This window comes from Meles meles, chromosome 1 (genome assembly GCF_922984935.1).
Source record: "Meles meles chromosome 1, mMelMel3.1 paternal haplotype, whole genome shotgun sequence".
NCBI lineage: Eukaryota > Metazoa > Chordata > Mammalia > Carnivora > Mustelidae > Meles > Meles meles.
Genome location: NC_060066.1, coordinates 98,483,042 through 98,503,043, shown reverse-complemented (window position 1 = coordinate 98,503,043; position 20,002 = coordinate 98,483,042). Strand labels below are relative to the sequence as shown.

The following is a 20,002-nucleotide window of genomic DNA, read 5'->3' as shown; positions in this document are numbered from 1 at the left end:
GAAGTAACATTACTGGTAGCTCATTCATCTTTTTGACTTTTCCATTGGGACCTTGTTCGGAAAGTTAAAGGAGCCACATCTCTTAACAAGAACAGAACATTTTGTACAGCAAAACAAAAGAGAACTTTGAAACTAAAAAGTGATTTCATCAGAAGGTTCAGATTTGGAAAATAACTTTGACACCTACTAACATTGAGTGGTTTCAAAATTCAGTCTCAAATATTCTCTATTTTCAAAGGCAAAGATAAGAACAGAGAACCTTTTAGGTGATTATGAAATAAATCAAAAGCATTAAAACTTGGCTCTGAGCTTTCCAAGATTTGACAGCTAGAGGTTACAAAATTATTTAAATTTTAATCACATAAAAATTAACTTCAATTATTCTGCTGTGGCTAAACAGGAAGGAAAGGAGTTTTTTTTAACTGGACATATTCTATCAATCTGATACGTGTGACTGGCCTGGTGCAATGTGTAGGACCAGGCTTCACCTGTCAATGGGAAGGCTTTCCCAAATTTTAAAATATAAGGGTCAACAAGATCCCCACAAGAGGAAATTTTCCAGAAGAGCAAGATACTATTTCATTCTCCCTTTAATGTGAATGTCTATGTACCTCTTAAGATCTGAAAATCATGTCTTTTTTTTTTTTTTTTAATTACTATGCATACCTACTCGGGTTAATTTTACTATAAATGATGAATGTATGATAGTTTAGAAATTTATTGAGTTTTTTTTCAAACTTTGTAGAACCTACTGTGCCCTCAACAAGAAAACCAATAATACCTGAATTCTACACCAACTTTTTTCTAATATATTTTATTTTAGTAAAATTATTTTTCACAAGTTGAGAACAGACTGATAGCCAATGAAACACAAAAGGATTTTTAAAACTACATAAAAATAAGTACAGAGAAACTGCTGAAATTATTCAATCCTGTATTTGATGACATTGTGTAAACTGTGTTTATTTAGATGGATTAACAAATTCTATAATCATTGTACTCTTTGTTTAGGCTATTTTTAAAGATGTTTAAAAATGCTTAACAAAATTTGTTGTACTAAATGTATGTATGCCTGATTAGATTTATAAGCATTAACTACTATCTGTTTGTCAAATTTGTAAGTCTACCCTGCCAGGTGTTTGCAGTTTTGTTGAACATACAAGTGGTATTAAAATTTTAGGTGGATTTAGTCAATGAATGTTAAAAGCCTTAAGCAAAGAAAAAAAAATGTTTTTGGAATTCTTAGAAATAAGTTCTATAAGCTGAATGTAAAGATTTGAAGGAGAAAAAGGTGCCTAGAGATCATTTTAATACATGGGATAATAATTAAAATATGAGGGGCGCCTGGGTGGCTCAGTGGGTTAAAGCCTCTGCCTTCGGCTCAGGTCATGATCCCAGGGTCCTCGGATTGAGCCCCTCATTGGGCTCTCTGCTCAGCGGGGAGCCTGCTTCCTCCTCTCTCTGCCTGCCTCTCTGCCTACTTGTGATCTGTCTGTCAAGTAAATAAATAAAATCTTTAAAAAAAATAATTAAAATATGAGGACATGGGAGTATTGCTTCCCATGTCCAAAACCATTTCTTGGGAATTAAAGCATTAACAATTTCCATCAGAATGACTGTCATTGAATCTACTTTAGAATTTATGCAAAATGAAACTAAAATCAGAACGTATGACATCGAACAATGTGCTCTTATGAAATTCAGAAAACTGCACTGTCTCATTACCAGAACTTCTGAAAACTGAATGTCTTTCAAAACCTAATAATGTTACAGACCATTACGTTAACATGAAAACTGATCTTCTGCTGATGCAGAATCTGTAATTACTACATAGAAAATTTTATCTCTTGTTTTCCTATGTCTGGGGAAGTAAAAATATCTAGGTCAAAGCAATTTAGGAAACTTTCAGTCAAAAAAATTGGTTTGGGGTACCTGGTGGCTCAATTGGTTAAGCATCTGCCTTTTACACAGGTCATGATCCTGGGATCCTGGGATCAAGCTCCACCTGGGCTCCCTGCCCAGCAGAGATTGTTTCTTCTTCCTCTCCCTCTGCCCCTCTCTCACTCTTCTCTCTCTCAAATGAGTAAAATGTTGAAGGGAAGGTGGAAGGGAGGGAGGGCAGGAGGGAGGAAGGATTGGTTCAATAAGACTATCTATTTTCTTGGCAAATATGAAGTCAACTCTCAAAACCCTTTCATCTTCTTTATCCATTCATCTGTTGAAGCGCATCTCAGCTCTTTCCACAGTTTAGCTATTGTGGACATGGCTGTTATGAACACTGGGGTACATATGGCCCTTCTTTTCACAACATCTGTATCTTTGGGGAAAAGATGTGTCCATATATACAATGGACTATTACTCAGCCATCAGAAAGGATGAATATCCAACTTTTGCATCAACATGGAAGGGACTGGAAGAGATTATGCTGAGTGAAATAAGTCAAGCAGAGAAAGTCAATTATCATATGGTTTCACTTATTTGTGGAACATAAGGAATAACATGGAGGACATTAGGAGAAGGAAGGGAAAGGTGAAGGGGGGTAAAATCAGAGGGGGCGATGAACCATGAGAGATTGTGGACTCTGAGAAACAAACTGAGGGTTTTAGAGGGAAGGGGAGGTGGGGGGGAATGGGTAAGACTGGTGGTGGGTAGCACTGGTGATAGGAAGAGCACATATTGCATGGAGCACTGGGTGTGATGCATAAACAATGAATCAAGGAACACTACATCAAAAACTAATGATGTGGACGCCTGGCTGGCTCAGTTGGTTAGGCAACTGCTTTTGGCTTGGGTCATGATCCTGGAGTCCCAGGACTGGCTCCCTGCTTGGCGGGGAGTCTTCTTCTCCCTCTGACCTTCCCCTTCTCATGCTCACTCTCTTATCCTCTCTCTTTCAAATAAATAAACAAAATCTTAAAAAAAAGAAAAAATAATGATGTACTGTATGGTGACTAACATAATAAAAATAAATAAAGTTCTTCTCATTAAAAAAAAAAGGAAGAAAAGAAAAACCATTCTGGCACACGAAATCACTAACCAAGAAAAACATCCATTATCTTAACTAACTTCTCCCATAGGATCTCTATGCTGAAAAGAAAGTAATATTCAATCGTTGAACACTACATCAAAAGTTAAAGATGTACTATATGTTGGCTAACTGAACATAATAATAATTAAAAAGAATAAACACAAAAGAATAAATAAATTATTTGATTAAAGACAAAAGGCTCAGATTTGGGGGTAGGGAGGGGGAACGTATATGCTAGGCATGCCCTGCTCAAGGCCTGTAGTTCCAGAGTAAAGAGGGAAGAGGACAGAAATAAGTATCTACTGGCAATATTGAAACCAAAAAGTATTAAAAGAAAACAGACTTGAGGGGCACCTGGGTGGCTCAGTGGGTTAAAGCCTCTGCCTTCAGCTCAGGTCGTGATCCCAGGGTTCTGGGATCTAGCCCCCAATCGGGCTCTCTGCCCAGCAGGGAGCCTGCTTCCTCCTCTCTCTCTCTGCCTGCCTCTCTGCCTGCCTGTGATCTCTGTCTGTCAAATAAATAAATAAAATCTTAAAAAAAAAAAAAAAGACTTGAGGTATTAAAATCCAAGAATGAAAGTACAGGAAATCAATGAAATAAAAATAACTCTAGGGCACCTGGGTGGCTCAGTGGGTTAAGCCTCTGCCTTCGGCTCAGGTCATGATCTCAGGGTCCTGGGATCAAGGCCCACATCAGGCTCTCTGCTCAGCAGATAGCCTGCTTCCCCCTCTTCCTCTGCCTGCCTCTCTGCCTACTTGTGATCTCTCTCTCTGTCAAAAAAATAAATAAAATCTTTTAAAAATAACTCTGCATGGAGCACTGGGTGTGAGGCCAAAACAATGAACACTGTTATGCTGTAAATAAACAAATAAAAATAAAAAAAAATAAGTAAAAAAAATAAAAAATAATAAAAAAAAAATATAACTCTAAAGCTAAAATTCTTCACTGAGCTCCACAGGCAAATCTTTTGGACCATAGCATTATGTTAAAAATGTATTTAAAATTTTAAAGTTCTTTAAATATTAGCAGAGGATTGCTGTAATGTGTATGTGCACATGGACAGATGGGCAATGGATGGGTAGGCGGACACAGATATGCAGAATTTCAGAATATTTACTTACCATTCACCACCTTACAACAACTCTCCCAATTTGGCTAGGAAAATAGATGACTTCTGTTATAGTTCAAGTAAGGAATAAGTAAATAGCAAAACCTTTTTGAAGCGAGAATCCTTTAATAACTATACTCATTTCCAGAGAACAATAAATACAGAAATTACAAGCGGTACATGTAACAGTAATCTTTTCCTTAGCAACAGAAAGCACCTACTTTTATACAACTTAGAGGGCAAACACGTTTAATGAAAATCAGCACTGGGAAAAGCGACACAACAGAAGAAAATTGCAAGTAAAATGAAAAATTACTTGTTCTTGACACTAACTAGTGAGATTCATACTCAGGTACTCCGTCCCAGGTGAAAGAGGAAGGCTGGAGATTCTGAGGTTGGAGGGCATGTTCAGCTTCGGGCAGCAGCAGTCTGGGGCTGCTCAGATTGGAGCTGTTTACCAAGATATTCCCTAAAACAGTAGGAATAAAATAACAAAGTTGTTTAACAAAGCTTAAACAAAGTTTCGAAATCAAAGCACAATACACCACGTCATCTATACTTACTTTAAACATCTAAAAATTAGTGAAATATCTCCAGAAAACTAAACTTTTCCAGACTTGAAAGGTACCTGTACTGTATGAATTTGAAACACTCTCTTTACCATGCATAAGTCATTACACACACAAACAGGTGATTCTGCATGCAACTAGAAGGCAGTGTCTACCTCCCTGTCTGGGTCAAGTTTTGTTTACTGCAGTCACACTTTTGCAATTGAATAAGTTCAAAATCAACTGAAGTAGGGTTCCAAGTAAGTGGACTGATACATGAAAAACACATTTCCTGATACTAGTGAATGAATATTAAGTATCTAGACCTCGGGATGAAAATAAATCACTAAAAAATACCATCAAGATTGACAACACGTAACGAAATTTCTTGTTACTGAGCACTTTCTCTGCACCAACATAGTCTAAAACCTTCACAAAGATGGTCATACTGAATCCACAACCAATCCCAAGAGCAGAGAAGTAGTATTCTCATTGTACAGGTAAGGCAACTGAGGCTTAGAGCAGAGGTTTCCAAACTACTTAGGTCACATTCTCCTTTAGGAAATGAACATCTGCCCGGAGAACCTGTATACTTAGCTCTAAATTACACACAGGTTTCACTGTTAATTCCAAGGAAAAAAAAAATAATCTCTTTCCTATTTTCCTGTGAATGATTTGCCCAAACTTTTGTTTCTGAACAAAAGAAGAGATTTTGTGAATAACATTTTAAAAAGTCCCCGGTATGGGGGCGCCTGGGTGGCTCTGTGGGTTAAAGCCTCTGCCTTCGGCTCAGGACATGATCCCAGGTTCCTGGGATCGAGCCCCGCATTGGGCTCTCTGCTCTGCTTCTCTGCCTACTTGTGATCTCTGTCACATAAATAAATAAAATATTAAAAAAAAAAAAAGTCCCCGCTATGAAAAGGAAAGAGCATGAGTTTTGGATAGAGACCTGGATTTACATTCTGGGTGCATGGCCTCCCATGGACATACTGGTTCCAGAGGCTGTGGGATGAAGGCACCTGCTGGGGACGAGCAGCAGGCACACGCAGGCGCACTGTCATCTTCTCTCCTCATCAGCTGACATTCAACCTCTCCTTGTCAAAGCACCTCCAGGAAATGACCTGTGCGCCGCCAGCATGGACCAGTAATGTGACCCTAACTTTCTCCACAGAGGTCCAGAGAAAGAGGAGAGAGGTGGTCCAAGGAGTTTACTATGTTGCTCCACCACCATTATCATGGCCTTAGTCCGAAGCTATCAAAGATATGAAGCAAGACTGAGAAAAGAAAGATGTGTTTGAGATAGGAACCAGATGGAATTCTGTGAACTTGGGCCAGTGAGGGTTTAGGGACCCCCCAGCTCACAAAGATAAACTAGGACTGAAAATACTGAGCGACTGACTGAAACCTCCTATAGCATGAACATGATTTATGTGGGGTTTTTTTTATCCTTATACTGACTTATTAATTTTGGGTGTCATATTAAAGCACATAATATATTTTTGTGTCAACTAGGAGCTACACAAACATAAGCTAGACAATGGGTGTGGATCTTACTTTCAACCAACAGTAAGGAAGTAGTTCTGTCTAACTCACACAAGGGAAAAAAGGGAAACCACCTATGAAGTTTATTAGGAAAAAAGTAAGTTTATTGTCACTATAAATGCCACCACTCTGGAGAGGCCTGCAACTATGGAGTATGTGTGACTGCATAAGTTTGATGTGCTGTGCTATATTGCTATATTGCTATTCTTGGGGGGGGGGAGGAAAGATGAGAGGTAGGGTATAACAACATTTACCACAAAATTTCCAGATCTTATACATATATTATATATGCATATGTACTATATACATGTATTTGTTTTTTCCTATATGTATCTAAAAAATCAAGCCTGAAAGTAGACATGCTTCATTGCAAGAGGGCCCTCTAATATTCCAATTTTTTTTTTTCCAAAGAGTTTATTTATTTATTTGACAGAGATCACAAGTAGGCAGAGAGGCAGGCAGAGAGAGAGAGGAAGGAAAGCAGGCTCCCTGCTGAGCAGAGAGCCCGATGCGGCGTTCGATCCCAGGACCCTGGGATCATGACCTGAGCCGAAGGCAGAGGCTTTAACCCACTGAGCCACCCAGGCGCCTAATATTCCAATTTTAAAGGATGAACAATTTGTAAAGGATGAACAGAATATGCCACCCCAAAATATGCCACTTTGGTGTACTATTGTGAACTGTAGATACTTGAAAATAGCCAAGTGTAGGGAGAGGCTTTCTCTGAACTCCCCTTATATACCTAAAGACAGGTCCTCCAGAAGAACTCAGTTGACCTAAGTCCCCTCCCTGGGAGTTTCATCAAACAGGGAGGACTGACTCTTATCACAAGAGAACAGTCTTAAAGTCCACATTACATCCAGAGAGACCTGACAGGCCATATCACAGTCTCGTATCTCCCACCTTCTCTGCTATGCGCCCAGCCATCATTCCTAAAAATCACATACTCTCTTATAAGAGGCCTACATCCCACTCCTTCTTCCCTATTAAGATGGAATTTAATCTTAAATTCTAAAGGTACAACTTTAAGTTACCCATTTTTTCCTGGGTATCTCCCATGGGTACATGAGGTATACATGTTAATCAATAGCTTTTTTCACGTTCATCTGTCATTTACTACAGGGTCTCAGCTAAGAACTCAAGAGGGTAGAAGGAAAATTAGTTTTCCTCCCTTCTTAGAAAACATTTAAAAAGTGTACCTAAAGATACCATGCCACCCTTCAATTATAATAAGCTGTGGTACTTTCAATAAGGACCAGTGTGAAGGGCCATGTTTTAAATAGAAGTTTCCAAGACAAATCACAAGAGAACAGAATAACGCCTTTCAGAGTTCAGTGCTCTGAACTGCCAAGAGATGGAAAAGGGTCTGGCTGGATCTGGTCACACACAAAGGCTCCCATCTGCTCCATGCCTTAGAGAGACATGAAGGGTGGTTCATTTCCCATACCAGATTTAACTGATACTCAGGGATGAGAGTGAATACTTGGGAGGTGAAAAAGCTAACTGATTTCTTCACAAAAAGACATCATTGAAGTAAGGGTCAAAAGAAGAATAACAGAACAAAACAAAGATAAGCTGTTCTGGCAGAGAATATAAAACATGTCCAACCATGGCCTTTTGCTCACTGGTTTTCTGCTTCTTTGTTTTCCTGGTCAAAGGTCTTTATTATGGATAATATGCTCTACTATACTCTCATTTTTTTCCTACATACATAGTGGCCCTGAGGCATCTACTTCTTTTTCACAAGCTTAGTGCCTGGGATGCAGAAAACACAAGTCCTCCTTTATGTCTGTTAAATACAGTTTATGCAACTTAAAGATTCAGACAAAGGACAAGAAAGAACACACATAAGGGGTTCAACTGTGAATGTGTACATCAAAAGTCCCAGAGGAAACTTTGTGAGCCTAACCTGTAGGTCACAAAATGCTGAAAGTCTAATAGGAGAAGAACCCAAATGGGACCCATGAAGAGAAGAATCAAATCTCCTCAGGCTTTTCTGAAATTACTGTTTGCAATGGCTTATTGAGTTGTTAAAATATCAGAGAGAGCTGACCTGAGGCCCAACTGAAAAAGATACTAACTGTAGAAAGAGGATCCAGCCTACCCAAAGCTTTGGCAAACATCTACTCCTTTGAACTTAGCTTATAAAATGTTATAGTCTGTTTCTCTCATGTCAATTGGCAACATGCAGTCCATTAAAATATTCCCCAAGATTCATCTAAGCCTGCCTGTGAATTCCCCATGACCCCCCAGCCTAGGGAATTCTTGGCACTAAGTGCCTGGGGCAGAGAACACAGGATGGTTGCCACATTCCACACATTATTACAGCAATCATGGACACTTGCTTGTAGGTATGCCCACACGTTATCCTCCTATGTTTAAAGCATCCATGTGAGGTGAGTGTTATCTCTACTTACAGTGAATAAAATGGAGCCTCAGAAAACTTCCAATAACAGGCTCAAGGACAAACTGAGCAAATGGCCTGGACAGGGCTCAGATCCTATTCTCTTTAATACTTTAGCTGCCGGGCCCCCAGAAAGAGCCCCAAAAGGTATGAAAAGCAGCCACTGTTCCTAATTTTACACATTAGAGAATAATAAGAGGGTATGAATAATTTCTTCAGGTTAAGGTAACATTACTGTCAGGCAAAAGGTAAAATAATTATGGATTTTACTTCACGGGATTATAATGGATCCATAACAAAAGACTCAAAAGTTATTTTAAGTGAATTATCTATGTATTGAGTTGGTCTTTCTCTCTGTACCTGAAAATCAATGCAAAAATAAAATTCAACTTATAATTTGTTCAGAAAGTACCCAATTTGTACCAGCAATCCACAGGAGTTTGACATTAAATCTTTACTTCTACTAAGAAGCAAAATTTGAGAAGTATAATATTTTCTCCTCTTTAACTTCATCCATAATTTATATCATTTGGGATTCTAAATCTCTGAAACTGAAAAAAAAAAAAAAAAAAGAAAGAAAGGGTCTGAAGACCTACTCCCCTTTTTAAAAATCAAAGTACAAAATTTCTCACAAAAGAAACCATGCTGCATGCTGGGAAAGCATTGACATCTAATTAAGAAATACCTATTTTAAGGGGCACCTGGGTGGCTCAGTCCGTTAAGCAACTGCCTCTTCGTTTTGACTCAGGTCATAATCTCAGAGTTGTGGGACTGAGCCCTGGGTGAGGCTCCATGCGCAGCAGGGAGTCTGCTTGAGACTCTCTCTCTCTGCCCCTCCTCCCATGGGTGCCCATGCACGCACACGTGCTCTCTCTAAAATAAACAAATCTTTACCCCCACCCCCAAAAAAGAGGGTCACTTGTGTGGCTCAGTCAGTTAAGTGTCAAACTCTTAATTTTAGCTCAGGTCATGATCTCAGAGTTGTGAGACTGAGCCAGTGTGGCGCTCCACGCTCAGAAGGGTGCCTGCTTCAGGCTCTCTCTCCCGCTCCTCTGTAACTACCCCTGCTACACTTGCTCACATGCATGCTTCCTCTCTCTCTCTAAAATAAATAAATAAAATCTTTAAATTAAAAAAAAAAAGAAACACCTATTTTATTCTCTTGTCAATGGCCATAAAAGATCTATACTTTGGCACTGACATAATACTGAAAAATCACTTTCCGATTCCTGAAACAGCTACATAGGGCTTGAAAGAGGCAGTCTGAAGATGACACTAGCTACCTAGGTAGCTAGCATATCAAGCTCTTAGCAGCTAGCATATCAAGAAGTGTTTACCTGGTGTATTTTTAACTCTTAGAAGAGAAAGGCCTTCACCATATTACAATCTTCACTAAGGGCTATGTAAGTAGTCGAACATTTTTATTCTTTCTTTAAAACTATAGTTGAAAAAAAAAACCCATAGTTGAAGGCACTATGATATCATCCAATATGCTTCAACTGTGTATAATTTAAACTCACAGTGACTTCACCCATACAATTTAGTGCCCGGAAAAAAGAGAATTTTCTCCTGACAAACATATTAATCTGTGAAAACTACAATCTCCCTTATTTCCCCTTTTCCCTTGGTTGCCAAAAAGCTCAGTAGAAATTCCATGGTTACTATCATTTCTATATTATTTTCTTTAGTCTCCATTCGAGTGTAAGCTTTCATAACTAAAATTATGAAGGATGTACAATTCTATATCCCACATCCTTCTGTGAGTTTATTACAATAATTATTAAAACTACAACTGAGGTAGAGGAGTTCCCTGTGAACGATAATCCTTCTGCTGTGTGCCTGCTACAGAACATCACTCAACACAAATAACTATCCAGCCCCAACTGTGAACTGTGAGAAGGAGAGGCCCAAAGATGGCGGAGGAGTAGAGGATCCTATCTCAACCAGTCCCCTGAGTTGAGCTGAATATCTACCAGACCATTCCAAACACCTATGAAATCAGCCTGTGATGTAAGAAGATATATCTGGATCCCTACATAGTATCTCCAAGGTTGGTCTAGAGATATGAAACAGGGAGCCAAGATTCTGCAGGCAGATATCAGAAGATAAACAGAAGGAGGAGGGAGCCTCCAGGATCCCTGTACCGCTGGAGCACAAAAGCCTCCTATGCTGGGGACCAGGCACAGACTGGCAGACTGGTAGCACCAGGAAAAGGATTTTAGGTCAGCTCCCCAGCCTTCCAGTCCGAAACCCGGAGATTGTGAACTGGGGGTCGGCTGGCGGCTTTAGAAGCACAAAGAGCAGAGATGTGCCTGGACCTGGAAGCGAGGGCTAGTAATGGGGGCACACAACCCAGGATCCTGCCATTTTTAGCAGCACAGACAGAAATGGAGACAGTGTGGCCTGGAGAGCTCACTGAAGAACAGACCGTAATCTCTCTGTTCTGAAGAGGTTTGGATACAGTCACTTCTGCTCTGACTCTCAAAAGAGATGTGGAAAGCCACTAGGGAAAGCTGCCAGAGAACAGAAGTCCCAGGAAAACTGTTTTCACTGACCCCACGCCCCCCACAGAGGAGGCAGGGCAACTCTGCCCAAACAGAGTTGCCTGAATAACAGCACTGCAGGCCCCTCCCCCAGAAGACAGGGCGTAAGTACAAGAGGCCGACAACCCTAAAGTCCTTATAAAACAGGTGCATCTTGCTTCTGTTGTGGTCAATAATCTGGAATCTATACATTCCCTCAACCACCCCTCAACAGAATAACTAAGAGGAGGAACCCCCAATGCAGGAAAAACTCAGACTGTGACCTCTGCCACAGAACTAACTAATATGGATATAAGCAAGATGTCGGAAGCAAACTTCAGGGTTCTGAAGACAATAGCTAAGATGGAGAAAACTACTAATGGCAACATAGATTTTCTAAGGGCAGAAATGAGAGCTGATCTGGCAGAACTTAAAAATGTATCAATGAGATCCAATCTAATCTAGATACTCTAACAGCCAGGTTAAACAAGGCAGAAGAACAAATTAGTGATCTAGAAGACAAACTGACAGAAAAGAAGGAACAGGAGGAGGCCTGGAACAAACAGCTTAAAATCCATGAAAACAGAATTAGAGAAATAAATGATGCCATGAAACCTTCCAATGTCAGAATTACTGGGATCCCTGAGCGGGGAGGAAGGGGGGGGGATCATTAGATATATTTGACCAAATCATAGCTGAGAATGTTCCTAATCTGGGGACTGAAACAAGCATCCGTGTCCTAGAGGCAGAGAGGACACCTCCCAAGAACAAGGAGAACAGACGAATACCCTGGCACGTAATAGTAAAACTTACAAATCTTAGAACCAAGGAAACCATCTTAAGGGTAGTTAGGGGGCAGAGATTCCTTACATACAGAGGGAGGAACATCAGAATAACATCAGACCTGTCCACAGAGACCTGGCAAGCCAGAAGCGGCTGACTGGCAAGAAATAGTCAGGTACTAAATGAGAAGAACATGCAACCAAGACTTCTTTATATGGCAAGGCTGTCATTCAGAATGGATGGAGAGATAAAGAGCTTCCAGGACTGGCAGAAACTTGAAGAACAGGAAACCACTGAGCCGGCACTAAAAGAAATATTAAGGGAGGTTCTATAAAAGGAGAAAAACCCCAAGAGTAATACAGAACAGAAATATACAGAGACAGTCTACAGAAACAAGGACCTCACAGGAAACATGATGACAATAAAATAGTATCTCTCAATAATCACTCTCAATGTGAATGGCTTAAATGCTCCCATAAAAGTGGTACAGGGCTGCAGATCGGTTAAAAAGACAGGACCCATTGATATGCTATCTACAAGAGACTCATTTTGAACCTAAAGATAGATCCAGACTGAAAGTGAAGGGATGGAGAACTATCTTGCATGCCAAGGGACCACAAGAGAAAGTTGGGGTAGCAATTCTCCTAACAGACAAATTAGATTTTAAGTTGAAGACTGTAGTTAGATACACAGAAGGACACTATATCATTCTTAAAGGATCTATCCAACAAGAAGATCTAACAATTGTAAATATCTGTGTCCCCAACATGGGAGCAGCCAATTACATAAGCCAACTGTTTACCAAAATAAAGAGACATACTGGTAAGAATTCATTAACTATAGGGGATCTTAACACTCTACTCTCAGCAAGAGACAGATCATCTAAGCAGAAAATCAACAAAGAAACAAGAGCTTTGAATGACACACTGGACCAGATGGACCACATAGATATATACAGAACATTCCACCCTAAAATAACAGAATACTCATTCTTTTCAAGCGTACATGGAACTTTCTCCAGAACAGACCACACTGGGTCACAAATCAGGTCTCAACTGATACCAAAAGACGGAGATCATTCTCTGCATATTCTCAGACTAAAATGCTTCAAAATCATAATTCAATCACAAGAAAAAGTTTGAAAGAAACTCAACTACTTGGAAGCTAAAGACCATCCTGCTCAAGAATGTCTGGGTCAACCAGGAAACCAAAGAAGAATTTACACAATTCATGGAAACCAAAGAGAACAAACACATCAGTCTGAAACCTATGGGATACAGCAAAGGCTAAGGGGGAAATATATAGCCATCCAAGCATCACTCAAAAAAATAGAAAAATCCTGAATACACAAACTATTTTTACACCTTGAAGAACTGGAGAATCAACAACAAATTAAGCCTAATCTATGCACAAGGAGGGAAATAATTAGGATTAGACCAGAGGTCAATGAATTAGAAACCAGAAATATAACAGAACACATCTATGAAACTAGAAGATGATTCTTTGAAAGAATTAATAAGATCGATAAACCACTGGCCAGATTTACCCAAAAGAAAAGAGAACGGACCCAAATTAATAAAATTATGAATGAAGCAGGGGAGAGCACGAATACCCAAGGATATAGAAATCATCATCAGAAATTAGAAGCAACAGCTATATGCCAATAAGCTAAGCAACCTAGAAGAAATGGATGCATTCCTGGAAACCTATAAACTCCCAAAACTGAATCAGGAAGAAACTGACAACCTGAATAGACCAGTAACTAGAACAAGATTGAAGCAGTAACCAAAAACCTCCCAAAAAACAAGAACCTAAGACCTGATGGATTCCCTGGGGAATTCTACCAAACATTCAAAGAAGAAATAATACCTATTCTTCTGAAGCTCTTTCAAAAAGAAAACAGAAGGAAAACTTCCAGACTCTTCCTATGAGGCCAGCATTATCCTGATCCCCAAACCAGGCAAAGACCCCATCAAAAAGGAGAATTTCAGACTAATACCCCTGATGAATATGGATGCCAAGATTCTCAACAAGATACTAGCTAATAGGACCCAACAGTACATTAAGAAGATTATCCACCATGACCAGGTGGGATTTATCCCTGGGATGCAGTGGTGGTTCAACATTTGCAAATTAATCAATGTGACAGAACAAATTAATAAGAGAAGAGAGAAGAACCACATGGTCCTCTCGATGCCAAAAAAGCCTTCACAACATACAACATCTTTTCCTGATTAAAACTCTTCATAGTATAGGGATAGAGGGAATATTCCTCAATTACATAAAATCCATCTATGAAAAACCCATAGCGAGTATCATTCTCAATGGGGAAAGCTGAGAGCCTTAAGATCAGGAACACAACAAGGATGCCTACTCTCACCACTATTGTTCAACATAGTACTAGAAGTCCTAGCAATAGTGATCAGACAACAAAAAGAAATAAAAGGTATTCAAACTGGCAAAGAAGAAGTCAAACTCTCTCTATTCACAGATGGAAAACCCAAAAGACTCCACACCCCCAAATTACTAGAACTCATACAATTCAGTAATGTGGCAGGATACAAAAATCAATGCACAGAAATCAGCTGCTTTTTTATACATTAACAACGAAACTATAGAAAGAGAAATTAGAGACTCCATTTACAATAGCATCAAAAACCATAAGATAACTGGAAATAAACCTCACCAAAGAGGTAAAGGATCCATACTCTAGGAACTACAGAACACTCATGAAAGAAATTGAAGAAGACACAGAAAGATGGAAAAACATCTCATGCTCATGGATCAGAGGAGTTAAAATGTTAAAATGTTAAAATGTTAAATGTTAAAATGTTAACCGTTAAAATGTCTATGCTGCCCAGAACAATCTATATTTTCAACACCAATCAAAATACCAATAGCAGGGTGCCTGGGCAGCTCAGCTGGTTAAGCAACTGCCTTCAGCTCCTTCAGTCCTGGGATGGAGTCCCATATCAGGCTTCCTCTGCTCTGTGGGGAGCCTGCTTCTCTTTCTCCCTCTCCCTCTGCCTGCCACTCTCCCTGCTTGTGCATATTCTCTCTATATATATCTCTCTCTCTGTAAAATAAACAAATAAAATGTTTAAAAGAAAAATACCAATGGCATTTTTCAAAGTGCTGGAACAAACAATCCTAAAATTTGTATGGAACCAGAAAAGACCCCAAATCACTCTTCATAGTATAGGGATAGAGGGAATATTCCTCTATTCCAAGGAAATGTTGAAAAACAAAGCTGTGGGCATCATGTTGCCTGATTTCAAGCTATATTATAAAGCTGTGATCAGTAAGACAGCATGGTACTGGCACAAAAACTGACACATAGATCAATGGAACAGAATATAGAGCCCAGATACGGACCCTCAACTCTATGGTCAACTAATCTTTGACAAAGCAGGAAAAAATGCCCAATGGAAAAACAACCGTCTCTTCAATAAATGGTGCTGGGAAAATTGGGACAGCTCTATACAGGAGAATGAAACTGGACCATTCTCTTATGCCATATACAAAGATAAATTCTAAATGATTGAAAGACTTCAATGTGAGACAGGAATCCATCAAAATCCTAGAGGACAACATGGGCAGTAACCTCTTTGACATCGGCCACAGCAACTTCTTTCAAGACATGTCTCCGAAGGCAAGGGAAACAAAAGGGAAAATGAACTTTTGGGACTTCATCAAGATAAAATCTTCTGCACAGCAAAGGAAACAGTCAACAAAAAAAAGAAGGAACCCATGGAAAGGGAGAAGATATTTGCAAATGACAATATGGATAAAGGGCTGATATCCAAGATCTATAAAGAATTTCTCAAACTCAACACCCAAAAAATAAGTCATAAGTCAAAACATGGGCAGAAGGCACGAATAGCCATTTCTCCAAAGAAAACATAAAAATGGCTGACAGACGAGTCCCGCATCAGGCTCTCTGCTCAGCAGCTAGCCTGCTTCCCTCTCTCTCTCTCTGCCTGCCTCTCTGTCTACTTGTGATCTCTCTCTGTCAAATAAATAAATAAAATCTTTAGGAAAAAAAAAAACACCACACTGAGATACCACCTTACACCAGTTAGAATGACAAAACTTGACAAGGCAAGAAACAAATGTTGGAGAAGTTGTGGAGAAAGGGGAACCCTCACACTGTTGGTGGGAATGCAAGTTGGTGCAGCCACTTTGGAAAACAATGTGGAGGTTCCTCAAAAAATTAAAAATAGAGCTACCCTATGACCCAGCAATTGCATTACTGGGTATTTACCCCAAGGATACAGATGTAGTGAAACAAAGGGCCATATGCACCATGTCCACAATAGCTGAACTGTGGAAAGAGCCAAGATGCCCTTCAACAGATGAATGGATAAAGAAGATGTGGTCCTCTATGGAATACAATGGAATATTACTCAGCCATCAGAAAGGATGACCACCCAACTTCTGCATCAGCATGCAGGGGATTGGAGGAGATTATGCTAAGTGAAACAAGTCAAGCAGAGAAAGTAATCTATCATATGACTTCACTTATTTATGGAACATAAGGAATAGCATGGAGGACATTAGGAGAAAGAAGGGAAAATGAAGGGGGGAAACTCGGAGGGGGAGGTGAACCATGAGAGACTATGGACTCCATGGAACAAACTGAAGCTTTTAGAGGGGATGAGATTAGGAGAACGGGTTAGCCCAGTGATGGGTATTAAGAAGGGCACAGATTGCATGAAGCACTGGGTGTTACATGCAAATAATGAATCATGGGACACTACATCAAATACTAATGATGTACTGTATGGTGACTAACATAACATAATAAAAAAATACTAAAACAAAAAAATAGAAAAATAAAACTACAACTGAGCCATAATTTTATTCCTCTTAACCTTTGCATATCCTGTCGGAAAACAAATGGGTATAATATAAATCAAAAATGAAATATCTTTCTCTGGATGTATAAAAACAATTTTTTAAAATATTAACTTTATATTGGCTTACAACACAGATTTCTATTGGGTAAAGAGTAAACAATATTTAAATATTTTATACAGGCCTGGGTTTTTTAACGCTAGTTCACTAGATTTATAAGTTAAGTTATTCCTCTAGCTTTTATCATGATTTTCCGTATCATACACAAAGCAAATTTTTTTACAAATCAGTTTTCCTATGTAACTATCGAACTATATAAAAAATCACAGGGGCGCCTGGGTGGCTCAGTGGTTTAAGCTGCTGCCTTCGGCTCAGGTCATGATCTCAGGGTCCTGGGATCGAGTCCCACATCGGGCTCTCTGCTCAGCGGTGAGCCTGCTTCCCTCTCACTCTCTCTGTCTGCCTCTCTGCCTACTTATGATCTCTCTCTGTCAAATAAATAAATAAAATCTTTATAAAAAAAAAATCACAGTGCTCTCTCCCATCTGCATCTGATTTACAAAGTTAGAGACACAGTTAAATTCCAAATGTAAGGACATAGAGTCAAACTGTTTCCACAATACTTTAAAAAAGCTCAACCTAGGAATAGTGACCACCATGATGTGTACCATTTCCTAGTGCCTGCTATTTACTTAGCACTGCACTAACAGCTCGATGTACATTTTCTTATTTACTTTCCACCCGAATATTCATAAAAGCTGTGGATGAGCCCCGTTTTTATAAATAAGGAACAGGAATTGAGCAATGAAAATGACACGCTATAATGTTGGGTAACTTAGTTAATGGCCGGAGGGTATTTGTATCCACGTCTGTCTGATTTAAAAACTCAAAGTCTTAATCACTATATAGTACCGCCTCGTGGTACACTATTCTACCTTCCACTGACTGAAGCCATAATATTGTGTAGATGTGAGAGTAAAGAGCTTAAGACCATCACAATGTGAGTCCTCAAATTTATTTCTCAAATATATTTTCCTAACCACCAGCCATTTTATTTCCTAACAGCATCCAAATTCAAAGATTAATAGATTGGCAGTATCTCTAAAGAGGTCAGTGATTCTAAAAGTAGAATCTGTTTATGTGAATTCTGGTCCTAAGACACAAAGATGTACATTTTAAAATCAATTGCATTAGAGTCTATTACAAAAGCAATTTAGGCAAAGTTTGCAATAACAAAGTTATTTTTCACACAGGAATTCCAACAATCATTTTAAACTATCTATTTAATCTAAAACAGCCAACCATAAAATCTATAAAATCTAAATATCCAGAGTTTCTTTAGCTCCAGCTTATTTTCAAGATTACTCCCTCTTTACCTACTACCACCAGCTTTATCATTAGATCAGCAGCGTCTTTCATACTTTATCATTTTTCCAACATATAGTGACAGTATACAATGCATTGAGCCACTCAAAGTATCAGAGTTGGCAGCAGACACTTCTTTTCCTTTTATCTTTCTTTTTAAGACTTGTTTTAATAGAGCAGTTTTAGGTTCACAACAAAACTGAGGATGGGACAGAGATTTCCCATATACACCCAGCCTCAATGCATACACAGCCTCCCCTACTATCACATCCCACACCACACTGGTACATTTTTTTACCAAGGATGAACCTGCATTGACACATTATAACCATCCAAAGTCCATAGTTTAACACAGGGTTCATTCTTGATGCTGTCCACTTTATGCCCCTGGGTGATTGCATAATGACATATATCATCATCCTACCAAACAGTATTTTTACTGCCCTCAAAACCCTCTATAGTCCAGCTATTCATCCCCCTTCCTCCTTCCCCACACAACTGATCTTTCTATAGTCTTCACAGTTTTGCCTTTTTAGATGTCACATGGTTGATTTATACAGCATGTAGACTTTTCACTTTGGCTTCTTCCACTTAGTATGCATTTCAGGTTCCCTCACACCTTTTCATGGCTTGACAGTTCATTTCTCTTTCATGCTGAATAATATTCCATTGCCCTAATGGACCCAAGTTTATTTATGCATTCACCTACTGAAGGGCAGGGTAGCGTCCAAATTTTGGCAATTATGAATAAAGCTCCTATAAACTTTTCGTGTGGATATAAGTTTTCAATCCCTTTGGGTAAATACCAAGAGGCATAATTGCTGGATCATAAGAATATATTTAGTTTGATAAGAAACCACCAAATAGTCTTCCAAAGTGGCTGTACTATTTTGCATTCCTACCAGCAATAAATGAGACTTCCTGTTACTGCACACCCTGGCCAGTATTTGGTTTTTGTCAGTGTTCCAGATTTTGGCTAATCTAATAGGTATATGGTGGTATCTCATTTTTGTTTGAATTTGCATTTCCCTGATGACATATGACGTGCATCTTTTCATATATTTATTTACCAACAGTGTATCTTCTTTGGTGAGGTGTCTGTTAAGGTCTTCAGCTCATTTCTTACTGAGGCTGTTTTCTTATTGTTGAGTTGTAAGACCTCTTTGTATATTGCAGATAATAGTCCTTTATCAAACGTGTCTTTTGCAAATAAATATTTTCTCCCAGTATGTAGCCTGCCTTATAATTCTCTTGACATTGTTTTTCATAAAGAAGTTTTTAATTTCCATGAAACCCAACTTCTCAATTATTTCCTTCACAAATCATGCATGCCTTTACCATTGTATCTAAAAACGCATCACTATACCCAACGTCATCTAGGCTTTCTCCCATATCATGTTCAAGGAGTTTTATAGTTGCACATCCTGCATTTAGATCTATGATCCATTTTAATTAATGGAGTTAATTTTTGTGAAGGGTGTAAGGTCTATGCCAGATTCATTTTTGCATGTGGACATCCAGTTGTTCCAGTATTGATACTATCTTTGCTGTACTGTTTTGCTTTGCTTCTTTGTCAAAGGTCAGTTAACTATATTGGTGGGGGTCTATTTCTAGGTTCTCTATTCTGTTCCATTGCCCTACTTGTCTGTTCTTTCATCAATACCACACTGTCTTGTGTACTGTAGGTTCACACGAAGTCTTGAAGTCAAGTAATGTCAATCCTCTTAACTTCATCCTTCCCCTTTAATACTGTGATGGCTATTTGGGTGTTTTGTTCTGCATATAAATTTTGGTATCAATTGGTTGAAATCCACAAAATAACCTTCTGGGATTTTAACTGAAGTT

The 20,002-nt window shown here is 39.0% G+C and overlaps 1 protein-coding gene across 2 annotated transcripts in view; it reads right to left on the bottom strand.

The window, feature by feature from the left end:
• Positions 1-4,239: 4,239 nt before the first annotated feature.
• The window catches only part of ATP6V1H (ATPase H+ transporting V1 subunit H), a 144,597-nt gene continuing 128,834 nt past the window's right edge, over positions 4,240-20,002 (bottom strand). For both annotated transcript variants that reach the window (XM_046026704.1, XM_046026715.1), the window contains one exon: positions 4,240-4,605. In XM_046026704.1, coding sequence (XP_045882660.1) covers positions 4,545-4,605 — 61 coding nt within the window. In that variant the 3' untranslated portion in view covers positions 4,240-4,544. The remainder of the gene's footprint in view (positions 4,606-20,002) is intronic.